General features: G+C 36.7%; 1 protein-coding gene across 1 annotated transcript in view; it reads left to right on the top strand.

Annotated features, from left to right (window-relative positions):
- The window catches only part of FAM98B (family with sequence similarity 98 member B), a 34,284-nt gene that overhangs the window by 11,326 nt on the left and 3,159 nt on the right, over positions 1 to 19,799 (top strand). The window contains exons 4-7 of the mRNA XM_046007972.1: positions 2,496 to 2,674; positions 6,415 to 6,495; positions 7,063 to 7,179; positions 19,335 to 19,502. Of these exons, the coding sequence (XP_045863928.1) occupies positions 2,496 to 2,674; positions 6,415 to 6,495; positions 7,063 to 7,179; positions 19,335 to 19,502 (545 nt within the window). The remainder of the gene's footprint in view (positions 1 to 2,495; positions 2,675 to 6,414; positions 6,496 to 7,062; positions 7,180 to 19,334; positions 19,503 to 19,799) is intronic.

Here is a 19,799-nt window from a genome sequence, read left to right on the forward strand (position 1 = left end):
TGGTGAATTCTCTTCAGAGGGATTTCAATTGACTTTGCCCAGATCCACCAGAGGATTCATGATCTATGGCAGTGATAGCCTTAGGGATTATATTTCTCAGATAATAAGACTTGAAAGTCAAAATTACTCCTTGATCCATGGGCTGCAGAATGGATATTGTGTTGGCAGGCACGAAAGCAACATTAATCTCATTATAGAGTTCCGTGAGAGACCTTGGGTGCGTTGTCAATGAGCAGTTCTGTTTTGAAAGGAATCTTCTTTTCTGAGTAGTGGGTCTCAGCAGTGAGTTTAAAATAGTCAATAAATCATGCTATCACCCAGGCTTTGTAGTTCCATTTACAGAGCACATGCAGAATAGATGTAGTATAGCAGAATTTTTAAGGGCCCCAGGATTTTTACAATGGTGAATGTACATTGGCTTCAACTTTAAGTCCCCACCTGCATTAGCCCCTAACAAGAGGTCAGCCTGCCCTTTGAAGCTTGGAAGCTAGGTATTGGTTTGTCTCTGTGAGAAGTCCTAGATGGCCTCATCTTCCAGTAGTAGGCTGTTTAATCTGCACTGGAAATCTGTTGTTCAGTATTGTCACTTTCATTACTTAGCTGGCTCTTTTGGATAACTTGCTACAACTTCTGTATCACACTTGTTGCTTCACCTTGTACTTTCATGCTATGGAGACAGCTTCTTAAACCTCATGAACCAACCTCTGCTAGCTTCAAATTTTCCTTCTGCAGAGTCCTCATCTTTGTCAGCCTTCATAGAATTGAAGAGAGGTAGAGCCTTGCTCTGGATTAGATTGGTTTAAGGCATGATGTGGCTGGTCTGGTCTTTTACTCAAGACCACTCAGACTTTCTCCGTATCCGCAGTAAGGCTGTTTCACTTTCTTTTTTTTTGTTTGTTTTTAAAGATTTTATTTATTTGACAGAGATCACAAGTAGGCAGAGAGGCAGGCAGAGAGGAAGCAGGCTCCGTGCTGAGCAGAGAGCCCGATGCAGGGCTCGATCCCAGGACCCTGGGACCACGACCCGAGCTGAAGGCAGAGGCTTTAACCCACTGAGCCACCCAGGCGTCCCCTGTTTCACTTCTTATTTGTGTGTTCCCTGGAATAGCTCTTTTAATCCCCTTCAAGAATTACCAAAATGTGACACACAGAGCAAATGTTGGGAAAATGGCACTGATAGACTTGCTTGACACAGGTTTGCCACAGACCTTCCAATCTGTAAAAAATGGAATTGTCTGTGAAGTGTAGTTAAGTGAAGTGCCATTAAATCAGGTATGTCTGTACTTTAAACAGTTTTCTCAGATAGTTCTCAGCTGGAGTTGAAACTACTGTGTTGTGGAGTGTGTTTGTAGTGTGTATATAATTTTAAACAAAAACACAATCCAGTATTTTAACTACTACAGTGAAAGTTAATTTAAAACACAACTGTAACCATATAAGAGTATTGAGTAATTTTCTTCTGTATAGCTATTGAAAGGAGTAAATGAAATGATGGTAAAGGGGCTTATGAACAGCCTGGGGTGGTCTATCCTGAAGGCCAGTGGTTATTCAGGTTGCTCTGTCAGCTTATAGATCAGTGAAAGCTGTGCATTCTCCCCTGAGTTGAGCACTCTGTGCATATGAGAGAGCATGTTTTTAGTTTTACACATTCTACATTATTACATTATTGATTTACTGATGGGTCTCTCCTACTAGACCTTAAATTCTGCAGTAGACATGATCTCTTTTTTTAAAAAGTTTCCTCCTGCCCTCTTTATATATTTTTTTGTGATAAGAACACTTAACATAATGATCTACCCCTTAGCAAATATTTTTTAAAGATTTAATTTATTTTCAGAGAGAGAGAAAGGGAATGCAGAAAGAGGGGCAGAGGGAGAGGAGGAGGGGGAGAAGCAGACTCAGATTCCCTGCTAAGTGGGGAGCCTGATTCAGGGCTTGACCTCAAGACCCTGAGATCACTGACCAAAATGTATCAGATTTGCTTATGAGTACTGTGCCACGGTCCTTCGGATTTTAAAACCTTATTAAAATAGATCACCTGTTTCGTAAGAAGTTGTTTGATAACTTCCAGTTTCCCCCCTCCCCCAGCCCCTGGCAACCACCATTCTACTTTCTGCTTTATGAGTTGGACTGTGTTAGGTTCCTGATAAAAGTGATACTACATTATATTTGTCCTTCTGTGTTTGGCTTATTTCATTCACTTCGCATACTGTCCTCCAGGTTCATCCATGTGGTTGCAAGTGGCTGGATTTCCTTTTTTGTTAAGGCCTAATATTCCGTTTTGTGTATTATACCACATTTTCTTTATTCAGCTACTGAAGGGCACTTAGGTTGTTTCCTTCTCTTGGCTATTGTGAACAGTACTGCAGAGGACATGGCAGTGTAAATCTCTTTGAGATGTTGATTTCAGTTCTTTTGTATATATACCTAGAAATGGGATTTTTAAGTAGTTCTTGTATGTTTTAACATTATGTTTTTCCCTTTTTTTATTACAGTATTTTTAAGTACAGAGCTTCAAGCTTTACAGATACTACAGAACAAGAAACATAAAAATTCTCAGTTAGATAAAAACAGTGAAATTTATCAGGAAGTTCAAGCTATCTGTGATACTCTTGGTGTGCCCAAGTCAGCAACTTCTGACATTCCGCTTATGCTAAACCAAGTGGAATCAAAGGTACTGTATTTGTTTTATTTTTCATTTCCCAAAAATGGAATTAAATGCTAACATGTAAATGTTGCATTAAAAATGCAAATATTTCCTTTAAGATACATTCTATTTCTGGAGAAGTGTATCTTCCTGTAAACCAAGTTTGGGATTTTGACTTAATATGCATGTGATTTAATTTACTTATAGCTAATATTCAGGAATCAGATCTTTTTTTTTTTTTTTTAAGACTTTATTTATTTTGACAGACAGAGATTGCAAGTAGGCAGAGAGGCAGGCCGGGGTGGGGGGGGGCAGGCTCCCTGCTGAGCAGAGAGCCCGATGCGGGGCTCTATCCCAGGACCCCAAGATCATGACCTGAGCGGAAGGCAGAGGCTTTAACTCACTGAGGCACCCAGGTGCCCCAGGAATCAGATCTTAATGAGTGAGGGCTCTTAGGCCTTTCCAGAGTTTTCTGTGCTAGAAATCACTTTGCAAGTTAAAGGATCCCTTTCCTAAATAAAGTTGTGCCATTGTGTAATGAAAGGAGTAATCCTCCAAAGTCAAAGGCAAACTACATTTAAAAAAATATTGATGCAGACGGGGCACCTGGGTGGCTCAGTGGGTTAAAGCCTCTGCCTTCGGCTTGGGTCATGATCCCAGGGTCCTGGGATCAAGCCCCATGTCAGGCTCTCTGCTAGGCGTGGAGCCTGCTTCCCTTCCCCTCTCTCTGCCTCTCTCTCTGCCTACTTGTGATCTCTCTCTCTGTCATATAAATAAATAAAATCTTTAAAAAAAAAAATTGATGCAGAATTGTAACATGGTTGTCTTTGGCAGTGAGCAAGCAGTTTCTGGTGGATAAGGTTTAGTAAGTGTTTGTTATATAGAGAATGAGTGAATGAGTTACCTGATATAGTTTAAAAACAACCATAAACTGTATACCTTAAACTTCTTGAAAATTTCTTTTCAGTTATTAAAACTACCTGCCATTCTTCCCTGTTGAGCCACATATTAGAGAGAATGCTACTCTTGCACCAAATTCCAGCCTAGTTTCTAGGAGTCCTCTAGGGGAATAATACAGGATTTATTTTAAAGAAAAAGAACACTTGCACTCTCAAGAATAGGTACTAGGTAAACTCCATTTTTAGACACACTGTGTTATTCTAAATCCGTGAATAAAATAGCTTTGCTTTGATAATTTTTGAACTGAAAAATAGATTTGTCTTCATTGAACGTAAGATAATTTTGGTATCATTAAGATGAAAAACCCATTTTAAAAACATTTTTTTCTTTTTTTGTGAAACCTGCAGACCAAAGAATAACACTGTGAATCGCTCAGAAACATTGTTTTGGGGGGCGCCTGGGTGGCTCAGTGGGTTAAAGCCTCTGCCTTCAGCTCAGGTCATGATCTCAGGGTCCTGGGATCGAGCCCCGCATCGGGCTCTCTGCTCAGCAGGAAGCCTGCTTCCTCCTCTCTCTCTGCCTGCCTCTCTGCCTACTTGTGATCTCTGCCTGTCAAATAAATAAATAAAATCTTTAAAAAAAAAACAACCCAAAAAACATTGTTTTGGAATTAACAAGTTACTCTTCCATGTTTATTTTCTCTTTTCATCTGGATTAAGAATGATATGGAATTGGCTAAAATGTCTAGGATAATTTCAGATTGAGACAGATTTGTAGACTCTTTCTAATCTTCCCATGCCTCTAAATGTTGATCCCAAAGAGGCTTTTCCCTTTTATGGGTTTCAGTTAGTATTAAAAATATCCCCAAACCTTTTGTTTCCCTACTTGAAGTAGGCTATAATACCTGTGTTCAGATGCTGGCAGGCTAATTATAAGGTAGTTGTTACTTGGCCATTGTGGCCAAATATTTACTTAAAAAGATTTTTTTCTCCATTCAGTTCATATCAAAAGCAAAAATTTCCTTATTATATATGTGATGTGTCCAGAATACTCTTTGTCACCATTGAGAAAGAAAATTATTATTTTCTCACTTGAAGCTGCTCAGATGTGAATCTAATGTAATTATAGTAATATAATAACAGACCTACAGCATTTACGGCTCTAAATATTTATATATAATAACTCACTTATTTCTCACATTATAGATAATGAGGTAGTTACTATTATTCTCTATAATAGCCATATGAGGAAAGATTTAATAAATGGGATAAGTGTGTTTCTGAGCAGTAGTGGTAGACATGAGGTTTGAACACAGGCAACTTCCGGAGTCTGTGCTCTTAACTCCATCTCTATTTGGGTTTAATTCTGAAACTTACTAAAACTGTTGTCCAGTGTTGAAATCCTGAGAGTGGAGCTGAATGTGATTATGTGTAAGAAGTTGTAAGTATGCATTCAGAATCCTACATGAGTGAGGAGTTACAAATCATACTTATAGTAATACATGGAATGATTAAAGTTGGAGTTATATACAGTATTTGGGAAATCTACAGAAGTTGACTATCTTAAGAAAATAATTCTTGGGGCGCCTGGCTGACTCAGTCGTTAAGCATCTGCCTTTGGCTCAGGTCATGATCCCAGGATCCTGGGATTGAGCCTCACATCAGGCTCCCTGCTTGACGGGAAGCCTGCTTCTCCCTTTCTCACTCTCCCTTCTTGTGTTCCCGCTCTCACTGTCTCTCTCTCTCCTCCCATCAATTAAATAAATAAATAAAATCCTTCAAAAAAATCATTCTTATTGATATGTAAGAATTGGATCATTGTACAGGCAGATTTGCTGTGAGGCTAAGAAAGCTTAAACTTTGGGGCTCCTCATTTGCACAAGTTCTTTCTAAGCTAATTTTTAAAAAATAGCTTTCTGAAGATATAGTTTACATATCAAATATACTCATTTAAAGTAGGTCAATTTTAGTATTTTTTAGTTATGTTTAGCGTATTTAGAGGCACAACCATCATCCTAATAGAATTTTAGAACATTTCCATCACCCTCAAAATAACCTATGCCCATTTACAGTCACTCGCCATCACCACCACATTTCTAAACTAATTTTGTGTTCAAAATTTTTAACTTTTTCTGAAGAGTGTCCCTAACATTAAATAAGCTTCATATTCCTCAAAATCTCTTGATTATTTTCCCTAGTTACCTTATAACTAAGAAACCATAGATAGACCATTTGGTTTTGAAATTGTTTCTTTAGATAAAGTTACTTAAGATAGGAGCATGGGCCCAACTTAGGCTATTATTTTTCAGTCATTTTCTTAGGGCTAAATTACTATTACTGGAATGGGTGATATTGCTAAAGTAAAAACAAATGTCTGATATTTTGTTCACTAAAATAAAAGTGTTTGTAAAAGTAACCAAGTGTGTGTGTGGTCACTATAATTTGGAGGGATTGCTCTCCTAGGTTGTCTTGCTGAACTGTGAAACCATAATGCTTAGAATTGTACCGTGTATAAGAGTGTGCATAAGAATGCGCCATTTCAGGGAGAGATTCCGAAAATTATATCACATAAGACCATATAGATTCTCATAGTATAACCTTTCAGCAGCTATTCTGTAGTCATCTGTGTATATTATTTGTTACTCTGGAAGAGAGCTGTGCTGTAGTTTGAATTAATATAATTAATGCATTTGAAAAAGGTAATCTGCATTGTGGTGATACTCTTTCTTGGTATGTGAAGGGGAATTTCAGTTAATTCACTTCAACATTTCACTTACTTTTTGGCATTCAAAACAACATTTTAAGAAAGAATAAGATTGTTTTAAACTGGAGATAGACATTTTCACAATCTTCTATATTTACTTTTAGGTGAAAGATATACTCTCAAAAGTCCAGAAAAATCATGTGGGAAAACCACTGCTGAAAATTGACTTAAATCTGCAACAAGCGGTAAATTCCCTCCCTTTATTAGAGTAGTGAACATGGCTGAATTTTATTAGTGGACACCTAATTTTACAATGGGTAGCATGTGTTTATTATTTTGGAGAATTGATATCCTAAAGTAATAGGTCATAACATTTCTTCAGTCAGATTGTAAATTAGTTTTAATAATGCTTGGCCAAGAGTATGTATAGCACCCAATATGTTAGCATAGTTGTGATTTGAAAAAGTTAGTAGCTCAGAGTCAACAAGGTGGAAACATGGGGTATTTTTTTTCTTTATTGGTCGACCACTTAGCAAGTAGATATTTTACTTAACATGCTTGAAGGTGAGGTAAAGTCTCCCAGTGTAAGAGTTTAAGTCTTATGTTTACTATCTTCTGAATATCATAAATGTTCTATCAGATACTCTTTATTATGTAAAAAATTTTACCATAAAGTCATGGGAACAGAAAGTAGTCACCAAGTACAATATCTTTTGAGTCAGTAGGAAGTATTGAGTACAGTTTTCAATTTCCTTTCTGGACTATGCCAGAAAGAGTATAAAGTTTATGATTTTTGTTTCTGAATTCTTTAGGAACAACTGGAAAGAATCAATGATGCGCTTTCTTGTGAATATGAGTGTCGCCGGCGGATGCTAATGAAACGGTTAGATGTGACTGTGCAGTCCTTTGGTTGGTCTGATAGAGCAAAGGTAAGACTGTTTTCCCATATGTGTCCTGTAGGTGGTACTCTGTGACAGCTCTTCAGGTTGTTTTGTCTCTTATTGTATAACTTGCCACATTTGCACTGACCATCCTGTCTGAAGCACATGCCCAGGCCAACTGGTCTTATATAATGATCCTAGTCTTTTGTAAATTCTGTAAATTCTGTCTGCAGATAGAATTTCTGCTCTTAATTTCTCTCCAAATCTCTCACATTTATTTTAAACTCCTAGATGTGATTTATACAATGATATTCATAAAGAAAAGGACATTATATGAGACAATGACATAGAATGAGCAACTGGTCAAGAAAGTAGAATATTGGAGTAAGTACAGGTAGTACAGATACCAGAACAGATTTTATTTATTTATTTGACAGAGAGACAGCGAGAGAGGGAACATAAGCAGGGGGAGTGGGAGAGAGAGAAGCAGGCTTTCCGCTGAGCGGGGAGCCCCATGCGGGGCTCGATCCCAGGACCGTGGGATCATGACCTGTGCGGAAGGGAGATGCTTAACGACTGAGCCACCCAGGCACCCCAAGATGAAAAATTTTAAAAAAGTTTTTGTCTCAGATTATCTCTGTTTCCTCCAGGGTAATTTTTTGTTTGTTTTTCTTAGTTTCTTTCTTTCTTTTTTTAAAAAAAGATTTTATTTATTTATTTGACAGGCAGAGATCACAAGTAGGCAGAGAGGCAGGCAGAGAAAGAGGGAGAAGCAAGTTCCCTGTCGAGCAGAGAGCCTGATGCGGGGCTCGATCCCAGGACCCTGGGACCACGACCTGAGCTGAAGGCAGAGGCTTTAACCCACTTAGCCACCCAGGTGCCCCTCTTAGTTTCTTTCTTATGGTAGTTTTCTTCAAATGCAGAGTTTGGTTCTTGGTTGTTGGTTGTTGGTTCTTGGTTGTTCCTATTTAAGAGCAAGACACTGAAAACTCTGTGTTTGCTTTTTAGATTTCATATATGTGAAATCACACATATATGTGATTTCACATATATGTTACATATATTTCATATAAGTGAAATCATAGTGTGTTTTTCTTGGTGTGGCTTAATTCACTTAGCATTATACCCTCCAGATGCATCCAGGTTGTTACAAATGACAAGACTTCTTTCTTTTTTATAGCTGAATAATAATCCATTATTCATGTATATGTGTATATATATACACAGATAGCCTCCACACATCTTTTGTATCCATTCATCTGTCAGTGTCCACTGATATGTTAGGTTGCTTCCATATCTTAGCTATTGTAAAATAATGCTACAGTGAACATAGGAATGCATGTATCTTTTCAAATTAGTGTTTTTGTTTTCTTTGGGTAAGTACCCAGAAGTGGTATTGCTGGATCAGTTCTATTTTTAATTTTTTAAGGACCCTGAATACTGTTTTCCACAGTGCCTACACAACTTATGTTTTTACCAGTAGTGCATGGGGGTTCCATTTTCTCCATATCCTTGCCAACACTTTTTGTTTCTTGTGTTTTTGATAATAGCCATCCTGACAGGTGTGAGGTGATACCTCATGGTGGTGATTTGTATTTCCCTGATGATGAGTGATGTTGAGCATATTTTCATGTGTCTCTTGGCTCTCTGTATGTCTTTCAGGTCCTCTGCCCATTTTTTAATCTAACTTTTTTGGATACTGAGTTGTATGAGTACTTTATATCTTTATATCTAACATTTTTTGGATGTTAAACCTTTATTGGTAACATCATTTGCATATTAACTTCTCATATTCAGTAGGTTGCTGTTTAGTTTTATTGGTTTTCCTTGCTGTGCCTAAGCTTTCTTATTTGATATTGTCTCATTTGTTTATTTTTTTGCTTTTGCTGTCTCTGCCTGAGGAGACAGATAAAAAAAAAAAACAACCTGCTAAAACTGATCCCAAATAGCTTACTGTTTTCTTTTAGGAATTTTATAGGTTCAGTTCTTATTTTAGATCTTTAATCCATTTTGAGTTTATTTTTATGGATGATGTAGGAAGGTAGTCCAGGTTCATTCTTACGCATGTAGCTGTCCAGTTTTCCTAGCACCATTTATTGAAGAGACCATCCTTTCCCCATTGTATATTCTTGCCTCCTTTGTTGTATGTTAATTGACCATATAAGCGTGGGTTTATTTTTGGGCTCTCTATTATGTTACAGTGATCTATTTGTCTGGTTTTTGTGCTAGTACCATACTGTTTTGATTTCTATAGCTTGTGTATAGTTTATAATCAGGGAGTGTGATATGTCCAGCTTTGTTCTTTCTCACAATTGCTTTTGCCATTTGGTATCTTTTCTGGTTGCATATGAATTTTAGTATTATTTTAGTAGTAATAGTCTGGTTTTGTGAAAAATGCCATTGGTGTTTTTAGAGATTGCATTGAATCTCTAGATTGTTTTGAGTAGTATGGACATTTTTTTTTAAAAATTCTTTTTATTGGGCGCCTGGGTGGCTCAGTGGGTTGAAGCCTCTGCCTTCGGCTCAGGTCATGATCTCAGGGTCCTGGGATCGAGGCCCGCATCGGGCTCTCTGCTCGGCAGGGAGCCTGCTTCTCTCTCTCTCTGCCTGCCTGTGTACCTGTGATCTCTGTCTGTCAAATAAATAAATAAAATCTAAAAAAAAAAAAATTCTTTTTATTAACATATAATGTATTATTTGCTCCAAGGGTACAGGTCTGTGAATCGTCAGGCTTACACACTTCACAGCACTCAGCATAGCACATACCCTCCCCAATGGCCATAACCCAGCTGCCCTATCCCTACCCCCCCGCCCCCCAGCAACCCTCAGTTTGTTTGGTGAGATTAGGAGTCTCTTATGGTTTGTCTCCCTCCTGATCCCATCTTGCTCATTTTTCCCTTCCCTACCTCCCACAGCCCCCTGCCCTACCTCTCAAATTCCTCATATCAGAGAGATCATATGATAATTGTCTTTCTCTGACTGACTTATTTCGCTCAGTGTAATACCCTCTAGTTCCATCCATGTCATTGCTGATGGCAAGAGTTCCTTTCTTTTGATGGCTGCATAATATTCCATTGTGTATATATTGAGTAGTATGGACATTTTAACAATACTAATTCTTCTAATCCTTGAGTATGGTATATCTTTCCATTTATTTATATTGTCTTCATTTTCTTTCATCAGTGTCTTATAATTTTCATTGTACAGTTCTTTTCGTTCCTTACTAAATTTATTCCTATGTTTTGTTTTGTTTTTATGCAGTTGTAAATGGAATTATTTTCTTAATGACTCTTTCAGATAGTTATTAGTATATAGAAACACAACAGATTTCTGTGTATAAATTTTGTATCCTGCAACTTTACTGAATTCATTTATTAGATTTAATAGGGTTTTTTTGGTGGAATCCTTAGGGTTTTCTGTATGCAATCTCCTGTCATCTACACATAATGACAGTTTTGCTTCTTACTTTCAGTTTGGATACCTTTTTATTCCCCTTGCCTGATGATACCTGTGGTTAGCACGTCTAGTACAATGTTGAGTACCAGTAGCAAGAATTAGGCATCCTTGTTTTGTTCCTGATCCTAGAGGAAAAACTTTCAGTTTTTCACTGTTGAGTGTGATGTTTACAATGGGTTTGTCATACATGGCTTTTATTATGTTGAGGTACATTACCTATTTTGTTGAGCGTTTTTATCATTAATAAATGCTGGATTTTGTTAGATATTTTTTCTGCATCTATTGAGATGATAGATCATACAATTTTTTAAAAAAAAATTTTTATATATTTATTTGACAGAGAGAGAGACAGAGAGCGAGAGCAGGAACACAAGCAGGGGGAGTGGGAGAGGGAGAAGCAGGACCCCCGTGGAGCAGGGAGCCCGATGCGGGGCTCAATTCCAGGACCCCAGGATCATGACCCAAGCCAAAGGCAGACACTTAATGACTGAGCCACCCAGGCACCCCTGATCATGTGATTTTTATCCTTCATTTCACGAATGTGGTATGTCACGTTTGATTTGCAGATGATAAACCATCTTGTATCTGTAGAATAAATCCCACTTGATTATGTATTTTTAATGTATTGTTGAATTCCTTTTGCAAATCATCTGTTGAGAAGTCTTGATTCTATGTTTATCAGGGATATTGACCTGTAATTTATTTTTGTTAGTGTCCTTGTCTGGTTTCAGGTTAACGGTGGCCTTTAAAAATGAGTATGGAAGCATTCCGTCCTCTTCAATTTTATGGAATAGTTGGAGAAGAATATTAATTCTTCTTTAAGTTTTTGGTAGAACTTAGCTGTGGCACTCTCTTGTCCTGGACTTTTTTTTTGTTGGGAGTTTTTTGATGACTGATTGAATTTCATTGCTAATAATCAGTGTATTCATATTTTCTATTTCTTCATGGTTCAGTCTTGGAAGATTGTATGTTTCTAGGAATTTATTAGTTTCTTTCAGTTGTCCAATTTATTGGCATGTAATTGTTCAATAATAGTCCGTTATGACACTTTGTATTTTGGTACTATTGATTATAACTTCTCTTTCATGTTTAATTCCGTTTGGGCTCTTTCTTTTTTTCCTGGATGAGTCTGGCTAAAGGTTTGTCAGTTTTATTTATTTTCAGAGAATCAGTTCATTGTTTCATTGGTCTTTTCTTTCTTTCTTTTTTTTTTTTTTTAAGTCTGTAGTGCATTTATTTCTGTTCTGATTTATATTATTTCCTTTCTTCTGGTGGCTTTGGGCTTTGTTGTTGTTCTTTTTCTAGTTCCTTTAGGTGTAGCATATTTGAGATTTCTTTTGTTTTTTCAGGTAAGCCTGTATTGCCATGGACTTCCCTCTCAGAACAGCTCTTTTGCATCCCATAGATTTTGGCATGTTTCCATTTTCATCGTCTCAGTATTTAAAAATTTTCTCTTTGATTTCTTCATTGACTCTTTGGTTGTTTAATACATGTTGCTTGGTTTCCACATGTTTGTTTTTTCCAGTTTTCTTCTTGTAATTGATTTCTAGTTTGGTGCAGTTGTGGCTGGAAGAGATGGATGGTATGAATTTATTCAGTCTTAAATTTATTGGTACTTGTTTTGTGGCTTAACATCTGTTCTATCCTGAGGAATGTTCTACATACCTTTGAAAAGAATATGTATTCTGATTTTGTATGGAATGTTCTATGTATATTTTTTAAGTCCATTTGGTCTAATGAGTTTTTTAAGGCCACTGTTTCCTTGTTGATTTTTCTGTTTGGATGATCTATCCATAGTTGTAATTGGGGTGTTGAAGTCCCCCACTGTTACTGTATTGCTCTCAACTTCTCCTTTTATGTCTGTTAATTTGCTTTATATATCTAGGTTGCTCCTGTGTTGGGTTCGTAAATATTTACAAATGTTATGTCCTGTTGTTGGAATCCCCCCTTTTCATTATGTAATACCCCGGTTTATCTTTCATTATGGTCTTTATTTTTGTTTTAAGATTTTTTATTTATGTATTTGAGAGAGAGAGAGAGTGGCAGAGAGAGAAGCAGGCTCCTTGCTGAGCAGGGAGCCCGATGTGGGGCTCAATCCCAGGATCCCGTGATCATGAACTGAGCTGAAGGCAGATGCTTACCTGGCTGAGCCAACCAGGTGTCCCTTTTCTTTGTTTTAAAGTCTGTTTTGTCTGATACAAGTATGGGTATCCAGCTTTCTTTCCTTTTCCATTTGAATGTAGTACCTTTTTTTTATTCCATTACTTTAGTCCCTGTGTATCTTTAGATCTGAAGTAAGTCTCTTATAGGCAGCATATAAATGGATCCCGTTCTTTTATCTGTTCAGCCATCCTGTGTGTTTTGACTGGAGTTTATTTTATTAACATTTTAAGTATTATTGATAGGTGTGTACTTAATTGCCATTTTGTTAATTGTTTTCTGGTTATTTTTGTAGTTCTTCACTGTCTTTTCTTCTTGCCTTGCTCTCTTTCCTTGTAGTTTGATGCCCTTCTGTAGTCTTATGTTTGGCTTCTCTTTGCTTCATTTTTTATGTATCGTAGGTTTTTGGTTTTGGTTACCATGAGTTTTATATACAACAACCTGTGTGTATAATGGTCTGTTTTAAGTTGATGGTCACTTGGAATGAGTTGATGAATGGATATTAAAAGCACTACATTTTTTACTTCCCGTCATCGTACATATTATTTTATTTTATGTATCTTTTAACTAATTACTGTAGTTATAGTTGATTTTACTACTTTCGTCTTTTAGCCTTCATACTAGCTTTGTAAATGGTTGACCCACTACCTTAATTATATAATTGCCTTTACCAGTGAGATTTTTTTCTTTTATATATTATTTCTAGTCATGGCTTTTCATTTCTGCTTAAAGAATCATTTTAACATTTCTTATAAGATCTGTATAGTGTTGATGAACTCTGTTAGCTTTTGTCTGTCTGGGAAATTCTTACTTCCCTGCTAATTCTGAATGATAACCCTGCTGGATATTCTTGGTTTTAAGTTTTCCTTTCAGCATCGAATAGATCATGTCACTCCTTTCTGGCCTGCAAGAATTTTGCTGAAAAAAATCAGATAATATACTTATGAATATACTTTTGGGAGTTTCCTTGTATATAACTAGTTGTTTTTTCTCTTGTCCATAAAGTTCTCTCCTTATCTTTAGCTTTTGATATTTTACTTATATGTCGTGATATGGATCTCTTTGTTTGGGACTCTTATTGCTTCTTGGACCTGGATGTTGCTTTCGTTCCCAGGTTAGGGAAGTTTACAGCCATTATTGTTTCAAATAAGTTTTTTGCCTCTCTTTTTTTTCTCTTTTCTCCTTCTGGGACCCCTGTAATGCAAATATTGGTACATTTGATGTCTTGGAGTTCCCTTAAACAATCCTCATTTTTAAAAATTCTTTTTGCTTTTTGTGTTGTGAGCAGGTGATTACCACTACCTTATCTTCCAGGTCACTCTCTGTTCTTATCATTTAATATGCTTTTGATTCCCTCCTATCTTCTTTATTTCATTTATTGAGTGTTTCAGCTGTGATTGGTACAGTCTTACACTGTTGAAATTCTCACTTCACCCGTTTTTCTCCTGAGTTTGATGAGCATCTTTATGCCCATTACTTTGAACTGTTTCAGATATTAAGATCTGTTTCATTGAGATCTTTTACTGGGTTTTGTTTTTTATTTCATATGGAACGTATTTCTCTGTTTCCTCATTTTGTCTGACTCTCTCTGTATGTATTAGGCAAATCGGCTTCCTCTCCCAGTCTTAAAGGACTTTGTGGCTTTGTGTAGGTGATGTCCTGTGGGGTCCAGAAGTGCACTCCCTCCCGATCACCAGTGCCACCTGCTCAAGGGGCATTGTCTCTGTGAGCTTTGTATGGGACTCCATTATTTATGGGACCCTGCCTGTGAATGAGGCTCTCAGTGGAGCACTGCCAGCATTAGCACCTTAGATTGAGAGTTCCAAGATGGCACCTGCAAGCATCAACACTAGCAAAGTAGAATGTGATCTCAAAACTGTCACATAACAGTGTTTCCATCCCTAGAGTATATCTCAACAGTTGCCTGCCTCTCTGTGCCTGCCAGGCATCCCCAGGACTAGAGAGTGGACACGTTTACCCATGGTCTGGGTTCTTTTCCAACCTGTATTTTATCTTTGGGTTCTGGGTTCAGTGAGCCCTTTAAGAACAAATTTTCTCGGGACGCCTGGGTGGCTCAGTTGGTTAAGCGGCTGCCTTCGGCTCAGGTCATGATCCCAGCGTCCTGGGATCGAGTCCCACATCGGGCTCCGTGCTCGGCAGGGAGCCTGCTTCTCTCTCTGTCTCTGCCTGCCACTCTGTCTGCCTGTGCTCACTCTCGCTCTCTCTCTGACAAATAAATAAATAAAATCTTTAAAAACAAACAAACAAATTTTCTCTTCTGTGTAGCTCAGTGGTTTTCCTGGTTGTAATCTCTGTTTCCAAAGTCTGACTTTGGGGGGCTTATCTCTCTTGTGCAGGATATAATTCTTGGAGTGCCTCTGTTGAGCTCTAACCCTCCTCAGGGGGACATTCCATGTTTTTGAGATTCTTTTCCAACTGTGGATGGCTGTGCCTGGTGTGGGTTTTTTGGGGTTTTTTTTTCCCCCTTGGTGAGAGGAGGTCTCTGCTACTCCTACTTCTCTTGATGCTGCCTCTTAGTTCCTCTTTGTGGAGGCTCTGTTCATTCAGTTTTCAGAGCTTTTTCTAAGGGAATTATTCCTCGTGTATCTGTGTATTGGTTTTGACCAGGGGAGGAGGTGAGTTTCAGGATCCTCTTATGCCACTGTCTGATCCCTCCTCTGAGAAAAAAATTTTAGCATGGTAATCGAATAGCTATAAGGCAGCGTTGTAGACTGTCATTCATGTCTTTTCTCTCAATAAACATTTATTCAGCACCTCATATATGTCAGGCATTATTATGTACCTGGTTCTGGATGAGCATTTCAGTATCCTATATGATGAGGTATAGAACATTTTTAGAAGATCTCTGTATCCACCATACCTAATCAGCTTCTCAGATGGGGTAAGCCTGTTTGTATTCTCCATGTGCACCAGGATAAACTCCAGAAATGTGTGTGTGTGTGTCCCCGTCCATGTCACTGGAGTGATTGTTGTATGCAAGATACCCAGACACTCTAAGAGCTGTGAGTTAACAAAGAAGTAGATGACATGATTGGGGACCTCAAGAAATGGAATAAAGTTCAGATGTTTGGGAAATACCAATTTTATTCACCTCTGGTAACTTTAAATGGAGTTGCTTTAACTTTAAATGGAGTCTCCAGTTTAATATGATAGAACTTTCTTTTTTTAAAGATTATTTATTTGAGAGAGAGAGAAGGAGAGTGTGCCTGTGCCTGAGTGTGAGTGGGGTGGAAGAGCAGAGGCAGAGGAAGAAGCAGACTCCTTGCTGAGCTGGGAGCCTGATGCAGGCCTTGATCCCAGGACCCTGAGTTCATGACCTGAACCAAAGGCAGGCACTTAAGTGACTGAGCCACCCAGGTACCCCTTAACCTGATAGAATTTTAATGGGAAAAAGGAATTTGAGAATATAAGGAGAATTGCAAAATGTAGTGCATTAAAGGTGTCTTAACATGCTAACTCAGGATTAGTTTTCACTATTGTCCTTAAATTTACCCAGAAATCCAAAATGAGTTTTGGTATGTTGTTTTAACATTAGGAGGGGCAGTTCCTTCCAACACCATTTAAAGCACTATAGACATGTTGACTCTTTCCTAGCCTTAAACTTGGGGACTTTGAGAAAATATGCCTTTAGGCAATACCTTGATAATTATCTTCTCATCTTGGTCTTTTTTTCATCATGCTTAGGTCAGAAATTGTCTTTTTGTTCTTTATTCCTTAGTCTGGATGATTTCTCGAAATTCTTCTTCTTAGGCTATTTTCAGTCAGTTTTATCCTTTCAGTTGATCCTTTCCAATTAATTATATGAATACTTGCAATTATACACGAGTTTTCTTGTTAATTTAATATATCGTCATTTCACCCCATTTCATGTGTCTGAGATTGTTGAATGACTCATAAAATATTGTTCTACAGCATTTAAACTCTTTGTAGAATATTTTATCATGTAAGTATACTGTATTGATACTGAGGTTTTCTTTAATTTTGTCTGACCCTCTAATGATATGTTCAGCAGTTAAATTTTTGTTCATGTCCATGATGTATTCCTAAAATGGAATTTCTTGATGAAACAGTATGTATAAATAGATTTTAATGTTTTGATGCATACTCTAGAATTGCCCTTTGGAAAGATTATATATGTTTATTAGTCTGATTAATCAGATTTCTTCATTATTTTGCTAGTATTGAGATAAGACTGAGTATAATTTTATAGTTTACTTTTTTCCCCACTGTATTATGATCATTGTCCCATACCTCTAAAAGTTTTAATATTCTTTTTAAAGTTAATTTTTAGGGAGCGCCTGGGTGGCTCAGTCATTTAAGTGTCGGACTTCAGCTCAGGCCTTGATCCCGGGGTCCTGGGATCAAGTCCCATGCCGGGCTCCCTGCTCAGCTGGGAGCCTGCTTCTTCCTCTGCCTGCCTCTCCTCCACTTGTGCGTGCACTCTCTCACTCTCTCTCAAATAAAGAGAAAATCTTTTAAAAAATTAATTTTTAATTTTTTTTGCAATAAAATTTGCCATCTTAAAGTGCACAGTTGGGTGGTTTTTGGTAAATTCACTGTATTTTTGTAACCATTACTATTGTCTAGTTCCAAAACATTTCCATCACCCTAAAAAGAAACATGTACTCATTAGCAGTCATTCCCAATACTCCCTATCTCCCTTCCCTGACAACTACCACTGTGATCTGCTTCTTTCTTTCTGGATTACCTATTCTGACAGTTCATGTTAAGTGGAATCATATAGTATGTGGCATTTTATGTCTGATAGCTTAGTATAATAATGCTTTCAAGGTTTATCCATTGTTATTGAATGTAGCAGTACTTCCTTTCAGTATCCTGTTTGCATTATATTTTATCATATAATGATGCCCTAATTTCTTATTTTAAACATTTTTTCCTGTATTAACTACTGCTAGGAATATTAATGCTTGTAACTTTTATTTGTAAATTATAAGCTATATTCTTACGGTGGATTCCTAAGTGGAAATTTACTGTGTCAAAGGTTATGACTCTTAATGGTCTTGTTTCCCATGGCCAAATTATTTCTGGGACGTTTTTATAAATTTAAACTCCTACCAATAGAGTAAATAAAATTTTGTCCTTACTTTAGTTTCTTTAATATTTAGACTATCAAACAGTATGATTGCTAATTTGATGGTTAAAAAAAGATTAAATTGTTTTAAGTAAAGTTCAGCCTTTTTTCATAAGATTTAGTCCTTTGAGTTTCCTCTTATTTCGAAATTTCTTTTTGCGTCTTTTCTTTTTATCCCCTTAGGATCTTCCTATTTTCCTTTTGATTGAGCTTTTTATATACTAAGGAAGTTAGATGGTTGCTTTATTTGTTTAAAATATTTTTACCAGTTTTTTTGTTTTATGTTTTTGATGTATAGAAATTTTAATCTTTGTAATGTAGTTAAATTTTTCAATTTAAAATTAAACCTTAAACAATGAACTCTTTATTATATTTGGCATTCTCTTTGCTATATGGTGTGCCTCATTGTTCCTTTTTTTTTTTTTTAATAAATAGCAGCTCATTCCATCCAACACCATTTAAAAATTAGTCCATCCCTTTTCTCACTGATTTTTTTTTTTACGTCCTACCCATTTCTCACTGATGTTTGATGTCTCCTCTGTCATTTATTGCATTCATATATTTATGAAGCTCTGGATTTTAATCACCTGTTTTTTTTCATCTGTTTATTTTTTCTGCCAAGTTCCATTTAATTAGACTGAGGTAGGATATTATATTGTTATCTATACCTTTGCCTGGGAGTCAACTAGAACCTCTATTAGTAGACAAAACTGGGACTCTGTGTTTTGGGGAAATTGTTGAAGCTTTCCAGGTCTCATTTCTTTTTCTATCTGCAAAAGGGGATAATAAAAGCAACCACTTTAAAAGGATGTTTTAAGGATTAAGGAAATGACTATTAAGTGGATAGTATCCTGGCACATTTAATAAGTACTCAAGGAATGTTAACTGTTAAGACAGTGATAATGATTTCATATTACATATTAATATCTGGTAGAACTCTTCTTTTTCAAAATTCTTTTAGTTATAATTACATATTTAGCTCCTGGATAACTTTAGATTCCTTTTTTTCCCCCCTCCATCCTCTCAAAAAAAATTCCATTAGTATTACAGTAAATCTATAAGCTAATTTGGGGGAAAAATGACAGTACTCAATGTCCCTATCCAGAAGCTTGGCATTTCTCTTGATTCATTCAAGTTTTCTTTTTGTTTTTAAAAGCCTTACTAATGTTTCCTTCTTAAAGGTCCTATATGTGTTTTTGGTTAAAGCTATTTTTAAGTATTTTTTTGTTAGTATTGATGGAATCTTTTTTGTGTGTTATTTTTTAATGACTTGTTATTGGTAATTATGTATTTTTTGGCATCTGTTGGTCTTTTTTTTTTCATTCTGCGTACAAATGATGAGATTTAAATGTTTTATTCTTTTATGTTTCTTCTTGCGTTATCTCTTTATTCTTCTTTCTGAAGATGACGATTGCCATTGTTCTTTTATTGAAATGTTTTTTGGCTCTTTTTTCCTCTATCTTTGGTTATTTAGGTAAAAACAGATGACATAGCAAGAATTTACCAGCCTAAGCGTTATGCTTTATCACCCAAGACAACGATTACACTGGCACATCTGCTTGCTGCTCGTGAAGATCTGTCCAAGATCATTAGAACAAGTAGTGGCTCCAGCCGAGAGAAGACAGCATGTGCCATTAATAAGGTTGGTTTTCTTTCAGTATGGTGGAAAATGAATTTATATCTTCCTTTGATGTTTTTACCGATTTCAATCCATTTTTCTCTTACACCCTGATAAACTTCTAGAACAGAAAGTGGCAAAATTATTCCAGTTCATCCAGGCTTAGTTATGTTTTGCTTGTGCATGTTCATTTGAATCTCTGTGTTCATAAATCAAACCACAGTTTTATTTGAATTAGAGTAATTAAGAATTGATTTTATCAGTAACTTTAGCAGGAATTTTTTGCCTTCTTTTTCAAGAATGTATTTATTTTTTGTCAGT

This window comes from Meles meles, chromosome 6 (assembly GCF_922984935.1).
Source record: "Meles meles chromosome 6, mMelMel3.1 paternal haplotype, whole genome shotgun sequence".
In the NCBI taxonomy this organism is placed as follows: domain Eukaryota; kingdom Metazoa; phylum Chordata; class Mammalia; order Carnivora; family Mustelidae; genus Meles; species Meles meles.